The following is a 23,547-nucleotide window of genomic DNA, read 5'->3' as shown; positions in this document are numbered from 1 at the left end:
GAGTCTCCGGTGACAAGCTGCTGCTGGTAGCTTGACGGCGCAAAGACGGCAAGAAAGCGAGCGACCGGCGGGGGAGGCAGGAGGCAGCGCAGAGGAAAGGACAGAGGGGGGAATTTAGGCTGTGTCCCGTATTTGGAATAAGCAAGAGCAGAGTACAGCTTTCCTGTTGACGTGAAAGGAGCTCCTCTTGTAACCTTCAAAAAAAAAAAAAAAAAAAAAAAAAAGGAGCCGCAGTTTTTTTTTTCACGGCTAACTAACGGGGCTGTTGTTGAAACTCATGAACTATTCGTCTTTTTGACCCGTGAAGAACCTGAAGAGACATTTGTGGACGAAGAATGGGATTTAAAGAACATATCTGAGCAGTGAGCTGGGGGAAACAAGAGGATAATTTGCCAGTTGGGTGAAGAAGAAGAAGAAGAAGAAGAAGAAAAAAAAAAAAACTCTCGGAAGGGGACGAATTCGTTTAGGCTTGATTAAAACTGTCCATATTACATGTCAACTCCTGGGAAGAAAGGGAGCAGCGATGGCGTTTAGGATCGGAGAAAAGTAACGTTAGCTCCCCGGCTTGGCTACAAAGCTAACAGCTAGCAGGCTGCTAACTAAGCCTGTGTCGCCCTTCCATTCCTGGAGCAGAGGAGGGGCGCTGGGGCTTTGTAGCATTGCAGATCTGCCTTGCATTTTTCGGAATGGAGAATCCCAAATATCTGCCACAGCAACAACTCCGGGAGGTCTGTTGAACGGCACCGACTCGGTTATTTTCTCCTTCCCCGCACAGAGAAGACCCTGAAAACTGCCTGCTTAACGTTGCGATTTTTATCCAAATCAGCCGGCCCGGGGCAGCCGGGCTCTGTGATTGTGACTAGCTGACTTCTATTCTTATGTGCCCTGTGGGGATAGGTATTATTAAAAACAATAATAATAATAATAATAATAATAATAATAATAATAATAATAATGGGGAAGTGCTGCACGTCTCTCCCACCTCCTGGATGTTGCATCTTGAGAGGGAGATCATGAAAAGGTCGCTTTTAACCCAAAATTAGCCCCGGCCTGCCCTCCACACTAAGTTCGATTATCCTTTTTTATATATATATATATATATATATTTTTTTTTTTAGAGACAAGGTGAGAGAACTTCTTCTTTCCAGGCCCCTCTGCGCTAACCAACAGGCCGAGGTGCTCATTTTCCTCCTCCTTAACCCCTCCATCATCATTACTTCAAAAGCCGAGCAGCCTGCGGAGTAAACATGTCGGGAGAGGTGCGTTTGAAGAAGCTGGAGAAGCTGATCCTGGACGGGCCGGTCCACTCCAACGGCCAGTGCCTGAGTGTGGAGACGCTGCTGGACATCCTGGTCTGCCTCTATGACGAGTGCAACAACTCCCCGCTCAGGAGAGAGAAGAACATCCTGGAGTTTTTGGACTGGGGTGAGTAGGCTGGTTTTCTTTATTGCCTCTTGTTTTGGCCTGTGCATTCCTTGTGTTTTTGGTAAGATGATCATGTTGGTGGTGGTGGTGCAGCCAGTGGCCCTCCCTTCCCCATCACATTCCTTTTATAGTAGTAGTGGGGCTCAGTTGGCCTGCTCTCCCCTCACACTAACCCTCCCTGAAACTAAAAGCAAGCCCACTTTATTCTCGTGCAATTAAATGTTTTATAGGCTTTTGGAAAAGAATGATGCACGGCAGCTTGCTGGGCTTACAAGAACACACCTTAAAACAGAAGACGTGGTGTCTTACCAAAAAGAGAGAGACATGTTGTAAAACACACTGTGCTAAGTTGACAAGTAGTAACCGAATACACAGACTGATATTAAAGATCTTAAGCAGGCTCACTCAGAGTTTTGATATGAATCCAGGAAAGATCTCATAAAGATGTCCTCTCCTCCAGGCCACCGTTTATTCACATGGAAATGCACTCTTACATAAGTAGATGAGTCTCTGTCATCGCACCAACCTTCTCCAGTTCGGTTTAGTTTTCTCAACCGCTTTGCATGTCAGCTTGTTTGCTTTTGTATGGGTGTGTAGGTGAAAGCTGGGTGTTGATAATCTTCTTCGAAGTTCATATCAGATAGGCATCGAACTGAAAGGGTGTTTTGTTGCTGCAGCAACGAGTTGCACACATGTTTAACTCAGGGTTTGATTAGTTTATAATGAGAGGAGAAGTTTTGGGTTCAGAGTTTGCAGTTTTGTAACTTTCCCCACTGAAGCAAAAAAAACAACACAGGAGGCAGGAGGACCACACACACACACACACAAACAACGCAATGATGTGTGCTGAAGTGTGTGTGTGTGTGTGTGTGTGTGTGTGTGAGACACAGGGGTTTGGTTTGTGCATGAAGCAGGAATGTGAACAACTCACCTTTTTTATCTCGCGCGGAGGCCCAGCTCGCTGCCGGAGCATGCCTGGCTGGCCTGCATGTCTTTTAAAGCCCTGAACGGAGTGCAGCAGAGCAGCGAGCAAATTGTTGCCCTCACAGGCGTGGATCAAGACGTATCAATAATACAAGAGGCAATAAGAAACAAAGGTGTAGTGGGAAGGAAAAGTGCTGTTTGGTATATTTGCTGGCACCCTTTTGTCCGACTTTATTTCTGAAACCATTTAAACTACAAAGCAGGCAGCAGCTGGGCGCATTATTGAGAGGTGGTGTCAAAGACAGACAGGATGGCAGTGAAATGCTGGTGCTATGTTGGTCTACTCCACCAGCCACCATCTGGACAACCTACTATTCGGTGCTAAAAATGGAGCCATGCTGGCTGGAAGTGGCTGGATTTGGTGATTTTGTGTGTGTGTGTGTGTGTGTGTGTGTGTGTGTGTGTGTGTGTGTGTGTGTGTGTGTGTGCGCGTGCGCGTGTGTGTGTGTGGGGATAAAGAGGTCCTTTTCTCCCCATCGAAAAGCTAAAAGCTTCACCTGACTGTTTATTCGCTCCATAAATAGTTTCCTTCAGGATACACAGTTTTCACTTGTTCTCAGCTGCTCTGCTTTGTGTTTCTGGCCCTGCGACAGTGCCAGCGTGCCCAAGCCTTTAAAGAGAAGCGCTTTGGATGCCAAGTGCTGACTTCATCCTGACATTTCCCTGTGTTGACTCGAGAAACTCTTTTGACTGAGCTCAGCCAGACACAACACACAACATGCAGATGTGTCAAAGCTGTCATAACCGACTCCAGGTCCCATGTTGGTGCTTGTTATTGTGCTCTGCTCCTGAGGGATTGATATCAAATCCTCCTGGCTGCTACAATTAGTACCAGTGTATGTAACAGAGGTGCAGAGGCTGCTTAAACAAAATTAATAGATCATCAGTGATCCCTGATTATTGATGATCCCCTTTGGGAGACTTTGCTGATATCAGTTGTGTCGTGTTCCTGTAGTTTCAACTGCTCTTGTCATTATGTAAAAAAAAACAAGTGTTTTCCTTCAGCCCACATATAAAGGCAGAGGGTTTATAGCTCAGAAGCACTTTATGTCGGTAGTCGTTTATTCTTTTAACAGTCTGTCCATATAAAAAGTCAAATGTGGCAGCACGATGACATTAGACATCCTCAATGAGTGAAAGTCAACTTGCTCTCTGTTAATTTGATGTCTTTTAAGAATTACTCAGTGAATAGAGCAGCACAGCACCAAGAAGACAACCGTTAACAGCAGAGACCCGCAGGGGGTCTTTTATTACGGCGGGGCTGAACCGGTGAATGAAGTGGTTGGTTCATACTGTGATGGAGCCACATGTTGGAGGAAAATACATTTGTGTGCTTTGAGTAATTCGGTGATAGAAGAGGTGACAGACAGTATCGGAGAACAGATTTCCATCTCGTGGGAGAGCGTGGAATGACTTGGCGTGGTGATAACGCAGACCGCACCTCTGCGGCGGAGCTGTCAACCAAAATATGGCAGAATTGAGGTCAAGTCTCGTCTTGTCCTCCAAAGTTTTTCGGAGCTTCACCGCTCCCATGTTTTCCTTTTTTTTTCTTGGCGGAACACCCAGCTACGGGGTCAAAGGAAAAAAAAAAAGCACACCCGTTACACATGCAACACGTTTTTTTTTTTCTTTTCCACTATTTGGACACGAGCTAGCTAAGTGTTAACTGAAGGAGCGCTGCAGTCCCATTAAAGCTGCGTTAGCGACTGATTGTAGCGTGCGAGAAACAGATCGGCTCGGGGAGATATTCTTAACACGTACTCAAAACACGCTTTAATCCTCCGCATGGACAAAATGGTTCAAGATGGGCCCCGTGAAACCTAAGAGCTCTGTAACTTGTGAGTGATCTGCCTTCCGGAGCCCCGCGGAGGTACGAACACGCGTCGCGGCGGCCGCGTACCTTTTCCGCTACGGCGGCGCAGTCGGGACGAAGGTGCAGCGGCGTTCTCCTTTTTCCTCCCCGAGAACGTACGTGAGCCGCGGAAGAAGACAAACATTTGTGTTGGGTTTGCTTTTCTTCTTGTTTGGTGACCTCATTTCAGCTGAAATGGAGACCCCTTCGTGACCTGCAGCCGCAGGGGAAACGAACACGGGAAAGTCCGCTGTATCCCGACTCCTCACACACACCGCAGCGTTTACAGAGTCGACTGATTTCACCGGCTCAGGCCTGAGCTGGTGTTTGTTCTCTTAAACCGAGCTCGTGAAATTTAATCTGAGGCAGCCAATCATCCTCCCCATTGCTAATTTCAGCAGGAATTTTAAATTAAATGGTGTTAAATTGAACTGATTTACATATTTCTGCATTATCAGCTACTTCTATTTAAAAACAAAGATAGTCTGGAAGCGTCACAGAGTTATTAACATGACGGTTGAGGAGTGGGTGTATGAACTACACCAACTCCCTTTTCCATCAAACAATCAGTCAGGAAATGAATAATACAAATGTTTGATTTGACTTCTTTCCGTTTCACGAGAGTTTGTGTAAAAACACAACCGTAGAGTTTTCTGTGTTAAAGTTAAACTGATTACAATCTCACTGTCAATTTCATGTTTATTAGGATGTAAAGTCTTCGAGTCACCTGCTTTTTTTGTTAAATCCTGATCTCCCTCCCGGTGTTGTGAAACGCAGCGCTGGGCAGCTGAATGAGAGCTGGCAGCCATGCCAGGCCACAGTTGGCAAACATGGGGGAGGCTGCTTGACCTTTTCTCAGTCCCCGACTCGGTGTTAGCCCGCAGTGGCCAGCTGTTCAGCTGCAGCTCCACCCTGCAAGGCTTTCATTGGCAGCACGCCTCACACACTACTCACAGTAAAGACACACGCACTCTTATTATTGTGATTTTTTTTTTTTTTTTCCCCCGGTCTAGGCTATCTCTCAGTGCTCAGGCTGGACTTCCCCTCCTTCGTTTCCCGGTATTGAACAGACCAAAAGAGCTGCCACTAAGTTGTGTCGAGTCCAAAAGAGAATTCTTGTGTCACATGGTTTTCAATTCGGTTCAGAAGCCAATCCATCCCACCAAAAACAAACAGCGCTGGGCGTAAGACTTTAAGCCTCTGGCTTCATATACTTGGTCCATACCACCATTCAACACCAGTCATAAACATGTGTTGGGTTTAATCTAGGTGATCGCGAGCTGCTTCGCCGGTTTTGCAGCAGGGTGCTCGGTTCAGTGGCAGATAGACCAGGCAGGAAACGCACTTAATTATAATAATAAACTTTATTTGTATAGAACCTTTCATATAAGAAATGCAGCTCAAAGTGCTTCACAGCAAAATAATTCCATGCAGTGTTTCACATAAAAACAGATATAAAGGAACAATTAAAAATATAGAAAAGAAATGAGTTAAAATAAATAAAATGCACTTGGATAATAAAGTCAGAGGATAATTGACTGTGAAGCAGTATTTTATTGTGTCTGTTAGATTATTGGAAGAAGTGAAGTAGCTGAAGTGGTTGACGTGGTTACGATTTCTCAATCGAAAATCAAATGTAAGCAAGGCTGTGAAAACACAAGTCTGCAGACGAATCCATAATCTGTATATTAAAGTCCTGTAAATCAACATTGGGATCAGACATTAAAATCCCGCGTGAGCCGACTTCTATCAGAACATCCTTCTGTCCGTTCAGCCGTTTCCTCTCCGAGCGTCTGGAGCAGAGAACAGGAAGCAACCGCAAGGAGAGCTCGTTTGGACCCAACGGGTACATGATGTCATAGGAGGAAGCGGGACAGCTGTATCGCATTGTGTCATTGTGTACTCATGTGGCTCACTCATGTCCAACATGTTGGTGTTGTTGGGAAGACACAAGGTCACACTGTTTATTTCCTTCGGGTGGATTTCCTTCTCACATTAGAACACGTGCAGCAGATGCTCGATGCGTTTTGCTCATTTTGACGCTCATCGGCTCTTTGAGACTTTCTGTCGTTTTCACAGACAAACGCACAAAAATCGTTTTTTTGTTTTTTTTTTATTGTCGGGACCCGCAACCAATCAGACATGGCAGAGGGGCCCATGTATCCTCTCCTTTCCCAGTGTCCTCTACTTCACACCAGATTTTAGTGTCCCAAAGGGAGAAGTTCAGCAGCCACTCAGACTTTATTAGGCTCTTTTTCCCCCTCCACATTTCATTTACTCAGTAGTCTGAATTAATTCTGCAGCATTCCAAACAAACATGCCAGAAGAAGAGAGAGAGAGACTCATTCATTTACCAGAGACCAAGAAAGCATTTATTGCCCACTTTTGGCTCATGTGCTCTGTTGCTAAAAGTGATTGATACCGCTGTCATGTCTGCACAAATATCGTAAAGCTATCATCAGCTGCAGCTGGTTAGCTTAGCATAGTGCAAAAAATAGAAAAGGGGAAAAACGGCTATTCTGGCTCTGTCCTAAGGTCGAGGTAAAAAAAAAAAAAAAAAGAAAGTAAAGTCACATTGTGTATTTAAAAACTTGTTTGTTCTAGTCTTTATGCCAAGCGAAGCAAACTGCCTGCTGACTTTGTGTTTGCCGTACAAGCGTGAGAGTGGTATCGATCTTCTCATGTCATCGGCAAAGACTACAGCGATTGCGGGGATTTCCCAAAATGTTGAACTCTCCCTTTAATTCAGGTGACAGCAAACTGAGAGGAACTGATGTCACCGGTTATCAAGACAGATGTTTTTGAAGTAGACAACCTGACAGAGAGCTTAATTGAATGCAACTTTTTGGTTGTCATTTTAGTTTTGATGTTATTCATAACATCCTGCTGAGATTTGATGAATCGCTGAATTTTAGTCTGCTATCTTCGTTTGCAATGAAAGAATTCAGAATTAATTTTTTTATAACGTTGAAGGTCTGATGGAGTTGCTAGTCTGAGGTGTGTTAGATGAATGGGGGAGATTCTCCAGTTCACCAAGTGTTCCCACTTCATCTGTGATGGAAGAGATGCTGGAGTCCACGCGGAGGACGACGTAGACCTTTACCAAGGGGACATGTGAAATTGTTCGTGGCATTTTTCAGGATCAGGATATTCACCGATGGCCTTTAAAAACACTTAATCAATCTGTCTGGGAGCTTTGTCGACAGAGAACTGCCTGCTGCTAATTGTGATGTGTCATCAGAAAGTGGCAGGGGAAGGTTTGGCTTCCTCTCTCCGTCTCCCAGAGGACACACTGCAGCACAGGTCATTAGCCGGCCTCTCAGGACCCTCGGGATCTGACTGCAAATGGCCTCTCATCCTCCCCCTTCTTCTCTTCACCTTCACTTCTCCTCATCCTCCCATCTCCGTCCTTTATTCTCTACTGTTCCTACCTCCTCCTCCCCCTCCCCCCCTGCAGTGCCTGTTAGCTGGCTTTGGCTGACCTCTGCGCTCGGCTGTCCGTCCATCATTTCAGCCACTGTTTGCAGACCAAATGAAAATGAAGCTGCTCAGTCGGCTGCTTTTGGCTCGTTATAATGTTTCTTTTCCTGCTGCAGCGTCTGAAAATAAGTCCAGCTCTGTTGGATGGACCAGAAGCGCAAGATATGTCACAATTTCCAGCTTGTTGGGAATCATAAAGACTCATAATTAGTGCAAAGTACCCATATTATTACAACCTCATCCAGTGCTTCTGTTCAAGTTTTTTCTCCAGATATCAAACTGCTGGCATGCTGGTGACATGAGTTGGATTTCTCAGAAATGACAAGAGGCTTTGCTGCTGCTTTTAGCTCTTTTAATGATTTGTAAATGTGTCGTTCTGTACACACTGATGCAACTATGCTGGTCTGCCCTCCCCGTAACGACTCTTCAGCACAGAGGAGCAATTAACAAACTTGCCAGCAAAGTCCACACCAGCGACAACACTCATCAGCGCCACAAACAGAGTGACATTGTTTTCTCACAATATTTTTTTTTCATGTTGTCAAAGGATGAATTTGGGAAAACTGCTCAGCCCCTCCTCCCCGTTCAGCTCAAACGGTCCCACAGCCAGCTGGCGAGGGCGCTCGCTTGCATAGTTTCGTCTATTCCCATACTCACTGAACTGGGAGAGTGTGTGTCAGCGAGGGAGAGTGCGTGTGTCCACACTGGCCTCGCTGAGAAACATCGGGAACACATATTTCTCACTTTCTTCATGAAACCATATAGAATCCAAGTGCGACGGCAGATTAAAGGGACATTCCTCTGAAACTCTATTTTCTTGATCTTTATGTCTATTGTATCACAGATGTATCCATGACGATACATTCTTTTGCATCCTACTTAAACTGCTCATGTTGTTCGCTGTACTTACGTTCTCTCCAGTTGTGTATTTCATTCTTCTTATTATGTAAAAAGAGGCTTAAAGATGTGGAGCATTTTAAATCTTCAGAAAACTTTATCTTTAACTGGTGTAAAATGTCAGGATTAAGACTTTTAGGCTGTAGCCATTTGCACAGTTTGGCTCCCGTACAGTTTCTCCTTCAAACTGTGTACACACTGTTATGTTGTGCAGTATTTCGAAATAAGATGGAAGTTGTTAGTCATACACATCCCACAAAGAGGAGGGTCGAAGACAGACTTCTCAATGGGGCAAAAATCTTTGAATTTAATGACATAATGTAGGTTCAGTGCAGTGTTTTTTTACTCCCCTAAATCTATTAACATGGAGGTGATGGAGGTGATGGCTGACCCTCCACCGCCTCTGGGCCCTCAGGTTAAAACCTAATAGCTGCTCTTCTAACCTTAGGAGCCTCACGAGGGGCACAAGTTCAACAAATAACATGGAAGCAGATTGTAGCATTTGATCTTCCTTTGGTTTCTCCTCCTCCAGTTTCCCCTTTTTCCTCCTCCTCACTCCTCTCAATCACAGGATGTTTCTCTGACATACAGAGAAAGAACCAGACAATTTGGCACAAAGTCCCATCTGTTAGTGTGGAGAGATGCCAAGAAATCCAAATTGCCTGTCTCTGCTTTAGGCTTCTACAGGATGGGCATCTTAGCCAGGAAATGATGTTTGTTTCATTTATTTTTTTATTGTGAGGTTTTTCTTTTGTAGTTCTTATGGTTGCCGACGTTGTTCTGTTGATCCAGTTGTGTTGTTGTGTCTGAATGTAGCGTCCCGTTCGCTTCGGCTGCCCCGTTGACATTCGACTGAGACGTTCACTCCGGCCAGTCAGTCATCCAAGTTCAACGCTTCTCGTCTATTTTATTAATAGGGATGTTGTTCTTCGCTTACTGCAACAGCTGTGCCTCTGCTATGAAGCCTCGACTCTCTGAGATGTATCACTTGCTGCCTTGTTCATTTTTATGTAATAATACTGCATCACCGCTGCTGCATCATTTCTTAGGAAAATTGTGTTGCGATGCAGTTGTTCTACGCTGGAAAGCGCCTCATATGTTAGTTGGATTTGTCCACAAAAACACACAGTTTAAGGTTTAGGTATCTGAAGGTTGTGCTGAATTGATGCTGTCAAACGACGCCGCTTTAAACCTGTGAAATAATATTCCTTTTTTTTTTTTTTTTTTTCTCAGAGAGCGTCCATGTTTGTTTCTTCTTCCCTTAACTGTTTCTCCTCTTTTCCTTCCTCGCTGCCTAAAACAAAAGTCAGGCGGAGCTCCAAACCTCCGGCTGCTTTATGTCCCTCTGCACGTGCTGTAGCCAGCGCATCTCCCTGGCTGCTTTGAGCAGAGGGCTCAGCTCTATGTAAAAAGCGCTGACTCAGGCCCCAGCCCCTCACTGCCGGGCTGCCTGTGGAATTTGGAGCTGAGGTGCAACATTGGGGAGAACAGCAGCTGTTTAGATGAGGCCAGGTCCGTGCTCTTTGTCCGCTAGCGCCACCATTCGCTCTCCCTCCCTCCCTCCTTTTCCTCCCTCCCTCAGCTCCCGGTGCTGCTCTTGCTCTCATTGTTGCAGTCGATGGCATCTCCATCCTTCCACTCAGTCTTTATTGCTCTTACGCACTTGAATCCTGCACACCTCTTATAGCCTCATCTCGTTCTCTTTGCCTTGACTTCCTCGCTCTCTCTCGTCCTCGCCTCTCATTTGTCTCCTGGCCTCCTTTATTTCCTCTGTTTGCTCTGTCCTCCTGTCCTCCCCCTTCCCCTCCCTGCCTCTCCTCTCAGCTCCTCTGCAACCCCCCCCCCCCGCTCCCTCCCAGACTGCTGCATCCCAGCTTTGCCTAGTGATAGAGCAGGCTGGCTTGGCCTGTGTGTCTGTGCCGGGTTTGTACCACTGTGTACCGCTGCATCGCGCAGATATGCGTACATACTTGTCTCGTTGGTGTTTTGTTTTTTTGCGTGCGTCTACTTTGTGTGCAGAAGAGGCACATGAGCAGCGGCCGAGTCGATCGGGCAGCGTCGTCCGTCCAGCCGACAGCGTCCCGACAGCGCGGAGCTGAGCTGCATCCCTAATAAAGCACTTGTGCTGCATCCACACGCACAGGCTTTGATCTTCTATCTCGTGCTGTCACATTTGTAAAGGGAGCGTCATGTCGAATGGAAAGGATTGGTATTTGCCCTTTGAATTTGTTTGGGCTAAATAAGGACTGCACACTTCAGTGGCTAAATTAGCTGCTTTAGCAAGACTGTTAGAACAGGTTACACACAGACTCCTTTGAACATGTGGACAAGGGCAAAGTTAGTCCCCAGTTTGTATCGGTACTGTGGCAAAGATGCAGCTTTTATATCAGACCAGAGACCGGACGAATTTTTCATGAACATCAGTTAATATTAATGTTTGTTTTTGTAAGATTCAACGCAGGTTAAACTACTCGGACCCTCATGTTTTCAGGTAAATGTGTTTTTAAATGTACGAGTTTAATGTAGTGTCCAACAACCGTCCAAATACAATTTAAGAAGCTTTTATTTTTTACAAATATGCAACCACATCATCTAAATGCATCTGTCTTTTGATTTCTGGGGTGCATGCAAATTGTGATCGCCTCTACTTTAAACCCCAGAAAGTGGTCACAATGCACCAGAAGCTGTTTGGAAACTGTCAAAAGCAGCAGAAGAAGTGCACGTGCTGCAGTTTAGTCCGAAAAATGACAGTTTAGCCAACAGCTGTAACACAAACACTGACGAACTCAGAGGAAAACCAAAGTTTTCTTTTCAGGGCCTCTCGCCCGCCTTGCCGTCTCTCCCACACATTAACGCTCTCCCACCCAAACATTTCACTCAGTGGTCGCGCCGATGAGCGATTAGATGCTCCAACGGCTCGGCACACGTTCTGTGTGATGGCATGTGTTGAAATGATGTTGCTTTAAAGTGACGGGGAGAACAACAGCCAAGTGTTACTTCAGCTGCCACTATCACGAAGGGTGGACCCCGTCTGCTGTTTCCACACACCTCTTAATGACGTAGTGACAGTCGGGGGGGGGGGGGGAGAGATTACGTACGTGCTTTTAGAAAGACAGATGTGTTTTGGCTTCACCTTTCAAGGGTCTGGCTGGAATCGTGTACAATTCAGATGCGATTCTGATTTCCCAACAGATTCTCACTGAATAAAACCAGCCTGCGTGCTCAGTCAGTCAACTCTGCACACATTTGCATTCAATCTTGCATTATGTGGCATTTCTGCTCAATCGTCCTAAATAGATAATGAGAGGGCAGTTGTGAGAAATTAGCCAAAGCGCATAAGAGAGCGAGAGATGAGGACAAATTGAAATAGTTGAAATATATTAGGGGAGCCCGCAGAGTTGGCTTGGACTTGCGGAAGAAGATATCGGCCGAAAGTCATTTTGTTTATCCGTCAGACTCTTTGTTCCTCTGCCTCGGTGCTGTTTGCTGCAGCTGACACCGACGGAGCTTCGACCTTGGCTTGCGGTGCGGTGGCAAATTCGACGATGACCCGACCTATTTTTAGGCCTGTCTATATGTCTACATTGCTTTATGGCCGCTTGTGCTCGTGTACTCGCTGTTCTGACCTCTCTGTCTTTATAGTGGAGACGCATGACTCGGATCATGTCGGATGTGAGAGCAGTTTGTCAGCGCCGCGCGTCCATCTTCCACCTGAATGCCGGTCATTCACACCGCTGCGCCTCACGTGCAACTGATCCGACCGTCTGAATCACTGTGTTGTCCCGGTGGATTGTCGGCGATTTAAAAAAAAAAAAAAAAAAAAAAAAAGGATCCTCTATGCAAGCTCATGAGCATGTTTCCTGCTCGGCGTCGTTACGTTCACAGTGATTTAGCGGTTCTGTTTTGAACGGGGTTTTGTGGATTGTGGGTTTAAGTGTGCGAGAGCCCGTTTGTGACTGGTAACTGAAAGACCGAGTGCTCAAGACTCGTTTGTGTGCAACTGCCAGTGGATGTTTTAAAAACTGCTCCGTATGTTTCAGTGAGTTTTTATATGTGGTTTGACGAAGCCGCACCCCGCCGCCCTCCGCCGTCCCTTTCCTGTGTCTCTCCTGAGAAGCCTCTGGTGGAAATCCTGTGGTCGCTCTGATTGTCATCTCAATTGTTTTGCACTGAGTCGTCTATGTTGTTCACCTCTATATATAGAGAGCTGCCTCACACTGTTTCCTCCCTTTGCTGAAGGTCATGACACAGACACAACAATTTGGCATGCTACTGATGAGTAAATTTCATCACCCTGAAATCCAATTTATTTCCCCCCAAAGGCATTTGAAACAAGACCAATAAGTGCTATAGATACTTCATTACTTTTTTTTTGCCTTCCTGTTTATTGATTACTAATATTTTATAGTAGTCAGATGGAAGTGGTTTTGGTTAGAAATCAGTTTGGTATGACCTCATTCTTTTGTAGAAATTCTTGCATAACATTTTTATTTTGTGAAAAAAAAGAGGAAATGTATGCCATTTAAATCACATGTCACCATCACTAACGCAGAGCTCCATCCCTCACTGACACACACACTCATGCTCCCCTTCCCTCCTTACTGAGAGCCTCATTATCTTTCATTCACAAACTGTACAACTGGTTCATAGCTCTATCTGTGATACTGGTCCAAGGGTTAAATATAATTAGGTTTTGATGCAGTTTTATCTTGAAAACACTTAATTTACTGATGCTAGGTAACAATTACTTTCCAAATGCCCTCCAAGCTTCGGCCCGTGCAGCTCAATACGGAGTCTAAATTGCTTTGTTAGGTTTCCATCTGTTTTCAGTTTGCGTTATTTGTGCAAATCTGCTTCCGTCCGGAAATACTGTAAATGAGGCTTTACCATTTATTATCATTCATTAAGATATTACCAAGGTCAAAACATGGCTTAGCTGGGGGCTCTTATTAACGTGAGCAGCAAAACACAAAAGGAAAGGCAGTTATCGATGCAGTGATGTTAATGTTGTTGTACAATTAAGTGTGAATTTAGCAGATGACATCATGTAGACGAAGCCCCACTCCCATCGCGACTGTTGCTATGCCTTTCAAGCTTTTTGGAAACAATGCGTCTTTGGTTTCACACGGCACTTCCTGGTTTTGATTGCTAAAAATGACACAAGTTGATTGAATGCTCGTATATACATGATATTGTATGAACAAATTAAGGCTAAAGCTAGATGTCCAAGAATGTATGTTTTCAGGGAAAAGAATAAAAAAAGCAAAACTTTTTTTTCCACCATTTGTTGTCAAAAAAATTAAAACATTCAAAAGTGCCTAAGAGGCTATAATTCTTCCTCTAACAGCTAAGGCACTCAAATTCAGCATTTTCTGAGTTATTAACCAGTAAGAATCAAAATCAGAATCCGAAAGCCTTTATTGTTATTGCAAGCTCTGCATACAATTAAATTAGGAGTGCTGCTCCTCTTTGGTGCATAATGAATACAAATATTAAACATAAAACACAAGAGAAAAAACAAACAGTCTTTAAAATACATATTTATTTATTTATTTAGAATTATATATATATATATATATATATATATATATATATATATATATATATATATTAAGGCCACTAGTGCAATTTAGGCTTAATCATTGCACAGAATAACACGGTCTTTCTGTCTTTTTGTCAACACTGAATCCATCTCATTTGAAAAACGTTATTGGACCCGTCACCGGTCAAAAGCTGCAGGGTTTGTTATTTCGGCTCGGCGTGATCTCCACATCGCAGCCGGCTGATTGACGCAGACGCTGTGAGCAGAGAGGCTGCAAATTCGGCAAAGTGCGAGTTAACACATCAAACATTGAACTGCCGCAGTGTCTTGCCAGCTTTCAAGGCAAACCGCGCTGGAATAAATCAACTGACGGACAACGACTGATGCACTGCTCATTGCCAGTATTTTGACATTAATAGACATGTGACAGGAGTTGTTTGGCCCACAGGGCGACTCCAACTGAGGAAACGTCCAACATCACGCCCAGACGGCCCTTGATGGAGATGCTTCTTTCCTTGTTTGTAATGTCCGAAGTGGTTTTATTTACACAAGTTTGTTTTGTTAATACAATAGAATCGATTTCTGTGTGAAGAATATACCACCATTAGGCTATATTTTAGGTAAATCTTCATTTTCCCAGCTGTGATTTCCTCTTTTTCCTCTACTTTGTCTTCATGGTGAGTGGCTTTCTCTCTCCATCAATGCTCTGCAATGAATCCATCCAGCAATAAATGAGTCTTGTCACAAGTTGTGCAGGTGACGTGACTCACGAGCTGAGCAGCTCGGTGTGTTTTGGTGACGGTGGTGAAGGCGTGTTATTCTGCATTTACCTCCCAACATGCTGCTTTGGGAAACGGACAAAGTGCAGCCGGCGGTTTATCAGCCTGTTGAGAGAGTCTGTGTCTGCGATCACCTCGGCGTCCTCATCTAAACAAGTCCCCCCCCCCCCTGCAGCCTCCCACGCTGACTCAATCTACTTATCAGTGAGGTCATTAGCCTCGTAACTGTTATCTAGGTGTCTGCCTGCCATTGCCCGGCCGCTGTTTCTTCTCGCAGCTTACCGCGTTGGGCCTGACCTCACGGATAAGCCCTGAAAGGATAAGAGTCTCCCAACCCCTCGTTAACTCTTGAATGGATCTTTTAATTGATTGGCCAGCGAACTGAATGAATTAAAGTGATAGGTATTTGGTGCCAGTTTATGAATATATACCAGCCTTCCTTGTTGGTTCAGAAAGTTACTTTATTTTACAACCAGCATTTCTGTGGGGAAGAGGAAACTTTGTTGGAGCCAGAGCATCCTCTTCTTCTGTTTGTGATATAATCATGGTTGGTCTCCCTATGATAACAACTTGGAGACGACCCAGCCCCGCCCTAATCCTATCTCCTATGAGCTTCATGCCCTCACCAATGTATCCTTACTTGGGAAAAAATAATAATTTTTTTGTATAGTCTCCTGCTCTGAACAGGTAGCGTGTCCCAACACGCCCAGCTGTTGCCAGATGCATATTTTCAGGATGCTTTTGGTTGCAAGTCCCAGCACTGACACCTTTTTTCTGGAGGTTATAATTAGTAGCCAAGCTAGTCTTTTTTTTTGTTGCAGTGATGGGGACTGGTTGTGGCCTAGAAAGTGTCTGTTGTGCGTGGCTGCAGCAGAGGGGGAAGTGTGTATATATAGTGCAGCACTTCAGTCCCCTCCATTTATTTTGGGAGCAGAAAGTGGTAATTTTGTGGTTTTTCTCCAGATTTCAGTGTCCGTTAACTTCACAGCCTTCCCATTATTCCTTTGTAGCGGGAGCGGACACCACCTGCATGAGAAAACTTTTCTGCAGTGTCGTGGTATTAGCAAGGAGTTTACGGTTTTCTTTTTTTTAGGTGATGTAACATGACAAAGTTTTCTGACTTCCACTATATTTTGGGAGTTTGCTTATCTCTAAACTCACCGCTGCGTGTAGATACACCAACAGGAAGAGCTCGGGTTATATAATGACCCACTAAAACAAATTCATCACCATTTTGTCCCATCAGTCATTCTGTGTATCTCAGAAAGATTTGAAATGGGGGCACTATACTGCGTGTTGACTCTTAGTGCAGTCGACTGTGTGCCAACTCATCTCCTGCCGTCCTTTACCTACTGAACTGCAAATGAAACATAACTGACAGTGAAGCTGGTCATAAAATCAAAGATGAAAAGTATTTGTGACCAACATCATCATCATAAGTGTTTTTTTTTTAATGCAAACAGAAGGAATATCAAGCTGTAGCCAACGGTGACGTCACACATTGGTTTGTGAACGCCCGTTTTGAAACATCTTGCTAGTTCGGAGCGGTTTAGAGCAGGAAGTGACCATAGTTGGACGAGCTGGGGGAGGAGGGAGTGGTGGATCTGACTGATCTGATTATAAACCTGACGATACTACGTCCCGCCCACTGATAGCTGTAACCCGACTGCACCACAGCCCTGTCAATCAAACAGACACGGCCCGTAAAACACGGCTTTTTGAAGCTCATTCCCTAATTAATGATGGGATTATTTTCAGATGATACGCCAGAAAACTAATAAGAAGGAGCGACTTTAGCAAACAACACTGGGGTAACACATGGAAAAAAATTCATTGAATTTGAATTTCATGAGAGAAGTTGAATGGGAGTCTATGGAGCCGGAGGCTTTTTGGAGACGACCCCTAGTGGCACTCGGTGGTATTACAGTTTAAGGCACTTCCGCATCGGCCTTGTTTTTAAGACAGGAAGCTACGAACACTTTTATATACAGTCAATGTAGTCGTCAAAAAAAAGCAGTGCTCTGCTGTTTGTTAATGGAGAACAACCTTTGCTGTGAGGTTAGCAGAAGCAATCTCCTTCCAAAATACTGTGCGGGCGCATATCTTTTGAAACCGAAGAGACCGTAAACAAATTTACTTTGTCCCCCCCCCCCCCCCCCCCCCCCCCAACACAGTTGGTAGAAGTTTTGTGAGGTTAAAGTGCTGCAGCGTGGCGGTCTGATTTGTTAGTGCTGAAGTAGTCGGGAGGTCAGAGCTGTTCAATGTCAAAGCAAGATGGCCGCACAGGAAGATAACCGGGAATACACACAATGAACAGAATATTTTGTGAATTAATGGCTACAGCTAACTCTCACACTCACAGCATAATGTTAATAGATATATTAGCACACGGGCAAGGACAGGACAAGGGCACACATTTACATGCAGGCCAATACATACATTAGCAGTATCTGACCCGCGGGTCGTAGATTGAAAAGGCCGGCTGTAGGTGATTGGATATAAAATACTTTCCTTGTTTGAAAACTAACTTTAAGATAATTCTTGTAGGTGCTGCAATGTCTCTGTTTTTTGCCCTATGTCAGCATAACATTATTCAAGGATATTACTGAAAAAATACATTCTAGGCTTTTGTAAATCCGTTCAAAATCAGAAGATAAGAAGTGAAGTTGTGAAGTTGTGTAAGTGAATTTCTTTTTTTTTCTTTTTTTTTTTTTCTTCTTTCTCTCAAACTTTATCAATGTCGATTTCTTTCAATCATCAGTCGGGAACACTTCAAGTCGATCTCATTCATTGAGGACCATCAGCTCGGCTCAGGTCACTTTCTGATGCAAGCAGTAATGCTTGAGGTGCTGCCAGCATGTTTTATAATACAGTAACACTGATTGAAGACTACTGATGTAATGCAGAAATTTCAGGTTGCGGTTCAAAACGTCTTTCAGTGTGGTGGCTTGAAGCGCATATACGACTTGGTAATGTAGCTACAATGTTAAAGCACAGCGTCGAGCTTACTGAGGACCAAAAGGACATGAATAAGCTCCATACGTTCATCAGTGTGCTTCATTATAAAAAGTGCCGCAGGCACCACCTGCCTGTCTTTGTTTTTGGTTCCATCATTTGTCCCAGATCGGTACGCCACACTGAGATTTCAGAACAAATTAAATTGCTGAATTGCTGAATTTTCCAGCGGCCACTCAAGCGTCCACCATGAAAACGTGTAGTTTTGGCCTCTTTTTCCTGTCTGGCGTTCACACCGGTGTGCTTGCCATAGCTTCGGGTCCTTCCTGTCGGCCCTGGCTTGAGCACACCTCGCCGGGCTGGTTTCCAGCGAATGAAAGGGATCTTGGGTTACTTTCTCCATCATGACACATATCGCCACAGGGAGACCGCAGTTGAGCACGTCTAAAGAGTCGTTTAGAAAAAAGACCTGGGTCATCTTCTGTGGAGTAAATGGCCCTCTGGTTGTTTTCTCTGTGGGGGGTGGTGGATGTGCGTGTAAGTCTGAATAGTTTACCTTCACATGTGTGCAGCTTTACTGTCACTGACATCTCGGTGTTTTCTGAAACGTCTCTCTTTCCACGCCTCCCTAATCTTTCCTTTCCAACTCTCTTTACTGCTCCTCCTTTCTGCTCCCAAGCTCTTCTTCCCATTCTCCTCTTTTCCTCCCTCTCTGTTCTTTATCTCCTCCCTTTACACACCCTTTCTGTTCATCTTTTTCCCCCACGTCCTTTTTCTTTTGATGTTCCAGACCCCTTTTAAAACATTTTTTTTTTACATTTAATCTGTCTCTATCTTCTTCACCTTGAACCTGGAATTCCCTCTCCGTCTGTGCCACGTCCAGCTAAATCTCCTCATTGTTGTCACCCACTTAACTTTTGCCTCAACGCTCGTAATAAATGGACAACAAGTGGATGCGTTTATCCATTTGGGTGGATCCATTTATAGTATGGGTGGCCCCAATGGGAATCAAATCCTTAAATGGTGCAATGTCAGTGCTGGGCTGTACCAGTCGAGCCGCAGAGGGCTGTAACACAGAAACAACCCCCCTCATTTTCCACAGGCTGCCGACATCCAGAGGGGAAAAAAAAAAAAAAAAATCACAGCGAGAGGATGAGCCCAGAAAAGGCAATAGGAAACTTGTGCTGTAATATCTGTCAGAGTGTTGTGACATGTTGGTGCTGGAACACCAGCGGCAATAAAGTCTTACTTTTGTTTAAGTGACTGGTGACTTTAAGTTAACTGATCTTGAAATTTCCGAAGTGTTGCTAGAAGTTGCCATGGTACTGCAGCACAGCTAAATTTTTGTGTGTGCAGTAGCCAGCTGAATTTTTACACACTCAGTATTGGAAAGTTTCATCTGAGTTAGTGAACATTCCCACAGCACATGCCCGGTATTCCTATCCCTGGCTCCGGTAACCACCCTGTGGTGTTTTTCCTCTCAGGCTGATGTGGGAGCTCTGGCCTGTGAAGGCACTAAGACGCTGCCATAAAGTCATTTGTTCCTGGGATGGAGCTGCAAGCTTTTCTGCTGGCAGTAAAAGCAGGAGATTCATACAGCTGTCAGTGTCTGTTTCTCTGGTGGCTTCCTCCAGAGCATGCAACTGTTTCCAACATGGAGATGGGCTCGGGACATACGGCACACCGTATTATTTTTTAAAGCGGATTGTGCAGTCAGAACGGTTCATAGGGGCAAACAAAGTTCAATAAGTCCAATAACATTGTCCACGTTCATTAGCAAATGTGTCTGTCATCTCTCTAATTTAACGATGTCTTTTAACAACAAATAAGTCTTTTCCCAAACCAATATTATATTCATAGTATAGATGTCTACTGATGCACCTGAAACACATTTATATTTGTGACTTTTGTGCTGCACAATTCAAGGTGAATGATCATTACAAAAGTATGAGATTTATTGCATTATTCAAGTCAAGCAGAGAAACTGAAAATTGCAGGGAGACTTTGTTTATGATTTGAAAGCAAATGTTCCTTCATGCAACGCAAAAATACTTTTTTAATATGTTATAGATGATCACTGCTTAGCACTTTATAAAAAAGCATACCCCTAGTTGATTGGTGTCCGTGGCAACCAATAAAAACATTGGGAGGTTTTGCTTTTCTTGAGGAGAGCACATTGTCTACCTCAGTCTCACTATTGTGTATTTTCCAGTCTTCGACCTGCAGCTCCGTAATCATACAAACATGTCCACCATAAAGAATAATGTTCCAGATCACGACATACTGTTGTTTCCCTGAATATTGTAGGTTGTGATTCACTAATTATATTAGCCTGTAATACAATCAGGGTTACCTGTGGGACTTGAATTGTGCGTCCTTACCTCGACATCCTGCCGTCTTATCACAGTCATCGTGCTGTCACTATCAATCCTCGGCGGAGAAACAATGCAGCACCTGGTGCTTCCACCACCAACGGACAGTGAGGAAAAGCAGCCGAGCTGGGTAACCGTGGCCCGGCAGGCTCCTTTCATATTGGCTCTTTATCTGCAGATGGTATCGGGAGGCTGTGTTGACACAGAATTGTGTAAATCAACTTGTTTGCGATGTGGGTTGAGCAGGTTGATGTGCGGGCTCTGAGAATTCTTTGAAGTTCTAGGAAAACTTCCTGTACAGACAGCAGAAACCGGTGTCGCTCAGCCCCTCCGAGGCGGCTTTTCTCACATTGCTGTCTGAGCGTACGATCACTGCAGCTCTCTGAGCTGCAACACACTGGATGTGATCTATTGTTTTGTGAAACCCCACCTCCCTCCTTTGGTGTTTGTAGTGTCTTAATATTTTCGGAAACATCCTGTTTGGTATTTAATGCCGTGGGGCACAGATTGTTTTAGTTTGAGGCCTTTGACCATTCCTGCCCTCTTATTAGTGTGACAGGGTCGGAAAGATGGACTGAAGCAGAAGGAAAAGAACAAGAGAGACACACAGAGAGAGAGAGAGCGACACAGAGAGACACAGAGAGAGAGAGAAAGAGAGAGAGAGAGAGAGAGAGAGAGAGAGAGAGAGAGAGAGAGAGAGAGAGAGAGCTGGAAAAGGGGGCGTGGCCAATGGTCACATAGGAGCTCTTAGGAGGGTGAGAAATGTAGGAAAAGAGATGAGGGATGGAAAGAGAGGGAAATGGGTCGGGATGGCAGAGAAAGGAAAACATCGCTGAGGGAAATGTGAGGTTGTCTGTGGTGCAGTGGGGAGAGGTGGGGGGGTGGGGCGGAGCTCAGTGTAGACAGACAGCACTGGGAATTCTGGTGTCGTTGATGTGCAGCCTAGCATTAAATGCTCGGGGTCATGTTTACGTGCTATGTAAGTGATTCCCAGTTTTGCCTTGCATGGATTTCCGGTGCTTATCAATGATTTAAAGCCGTACCACCACCTCTGTGATAGCTGACATGCATCGCACATGGCTGAGAACGTGTTAGGCTTCTGTCGGGGCCCCGCGTCAACACCTGTGGGTATCCAACAGCTGTGCATATGTCACGTGAGCGAGCCAAACATGCAGAGGCCTTTTTTTGGGGCTGGTTGTGCCTCCGATCACACATCTGTTGGGAGAACCTCTAGTTGTGACATAAAGGGGGCCAGGTGCTATTTCCATCTGTAATGTGGGTAATTTACTGGATGTTTTTAAGCTACTTGCAATCGAATTGCTGAAAGAGCTGTGTTTTTGAAATGCCTCTGGCGCTGAGTCGCTTTCCGTTTTTCAGGACGAGGTTATTAGAATCACACGGCTTTCATTTTTCCTTTGGTGACCTTGGTGTGCTATTTATTCAGCCCTCGCTTAATTGTATTTATTCTGCCTTTATTTACCCTGGAAGTACTTTGGTAATCACGCAGCTGTTATTTATAGGAGACCAAAGCTTTGTATTTAAAAAAAACCCCAATAATGGCAGGATGAGTGTGGAGCCGTTTTTAATCTTGCTCTTTTTTCTTTTCTTTCTAAAAATAGAAATTGAGTACTTAATTCTTCAGCTGAATCACTTTAATTCAGTTTTCTTGAATGGTATAAACCCAGAACTCCATTACTCTGTGTGTCAGGAATGATGGGATGATGATCTCATTTCTCGGGCAGGAGTTGCTGTAGCAGGGAAATGATACAGGAGCTGCTGGGCCCAGCTTGAGTTGGCTTTGGGGTTTTCTGCTGACACAGTGGTGCTGAAATGTCACATACACAGACGTTTTGAATTGGACGGTAATGTAACAGACGGCCTGTCCTGCAACTTAATTTTCGGAAAATCCTGTGACCACTGCAAGCTGGTACATTTATTTGACCTCCACGAAAAATAAACACGATGATGTCATCATTAAATGCCAAATCTTTCGAAAAAAGTCACTCCCAAGATTCTTAAATCAGAAGCAAATTCAGGCCTGAGTCGCGACCGGCCATTTACGACCCCGGCACAATAATTGTCCAAAGTTAGTCAGGCCTATCATTTGCTCCCCGTTTTATGATGCAGATTATTTCCTCTAAAGGTTTTATACCATCTGAGAAACCTCCCGGCTGTCCTACGAGGTGGTGCGGTAGGTTCACCCCCACCATGTCAGCCACATGGGAAGGTCCATCCACGGCTCTCTGCTCTCGGCCATTCTCCCTCTTCATGTCAGATCCTGGAAAGCCTCTCGCTCAACTTCTCCGTCTGCCCTGTCTCTCTCTCTCTCTCTCTCTCTCTCTCTCTCTCTCTCTCTCTCGCGCGAGCAGCATTTTTGTGTCCTTACCTCATCCGTTATGGCTTCCAGATGTCCCTGCGTCCCACTCTTGGAATTGGGGATGGGGTTGGATCGCGGCGCGGGTGTGAGGGTTGGACACTTACTGTAACTGGCTCAGTTGCTGACATACAGTGGTGTGAAAAAGTGTTTGCCCCCTTCCTGATTTCTTATTTTTTTTTGCATGTCTGTCACACTTAAATGTTTCAGATCATCAAACAAATTTAAATATTAGTCAAAGATAACACAAGTAAACACAAAATGCAGTTTTTAAATGAAGGTTTTTATTATTAAGGGAGAAAAAAAAAATCCAAACCCACATGGTCCTGTGTGAAAAAGTGTTTGCCCCCTAAACCTAATAACTGGTTGGGCCACCCTTAGTAGCAACAACTGCAATCAAGCGTTTGCGATAACTTGCAATGAGTCTTTTACAGCGCTGTGGAGGAATTTTGGCCGACTCATCTTTGCAGAGTTGTTGTAATTCAGCCACATTGGAGGGTTTTCCAGCACCAACCCCCTTTTTAAGATCATGCCACAGCATCTCAATAGGATTCAGGTCAGGACTTTGACTAGGCCACTCCAAAGTCTTCATTTTGTTTTTCTTCAGCCATTCAAAGGTGGACTTGCTGGTGTGTTTTGGATCATTGTCCTGCTGCAGAACCCAAGTTGGCTTCAGCTTGAGGTCACGAACAGATGGCCGGACATTCTCCTTCAGGATTTTTTGGTAGACAGTAGAATTCATGGTTCCATTTATCACAGCAAGTCTTCCAGGTCCTGAAGCAGCAAAACAGCCCCAGACCATCACACTACCACCATCACCATATTTTACTGTTGGTATGATGTTCTTTTTCTGAAATGCGGTGTTACTTTTACGCCAGATGTAATGG

The 23,547-nt window shown here is 44.7% G+C and overlaps 1 protein-coding gene across 7 annotated transcripts in view; it reads left to right on the top strand.

Moving 5' to 3' along the window:
- Positions 1-23,547, top strand: part of cdc42bpab (CDC42 binding protein kinase alpha (DMPK-like) b) — a 77,553-nt gene continuing 54,006 nt past the window's right edge. For 6 of the 7 annotated variants that reach the window (XM_069158658.1, XM_069158657.1, XM_069158659.1 and 3 more), the window contains exon 1: positions 2-1,425. In XM_069158658.1, the coding sequence (XP_069014759.1) occupies positions 1,248-1,425 (178 nt within the window). In that variant the 5' untranslated portion in view covers positions 2-1,247. Of the gene's footprint in view, positions 1,426-23,547 lie in introns of all 7 variants that reach the window. The other variant, XM_069158653.1, reaches the window with a different exon arrangement.

The sequence above is a fragment of the Embiotoca jacksoni genome, unplaced genomic scaffold, assembly GCF_022577435.1.
Source record: "Embiotoca jacksoni isolate LCO1_2020_lvr unplaced genomic scaffold, fEmbJac1.0.p SCAF_23, whole genome shotgun sequence".
Lineage (NCBI taxonomy): Eukaryota > Metazoa > Chordata > Actinopteri > Embiotocidae > Embiotoca > Embiotoca jacksoni.
Note: the sequence above shows the minus strand (reverse complement) of the source record. Positions and strands in the feature narration are given on the sequence as shown.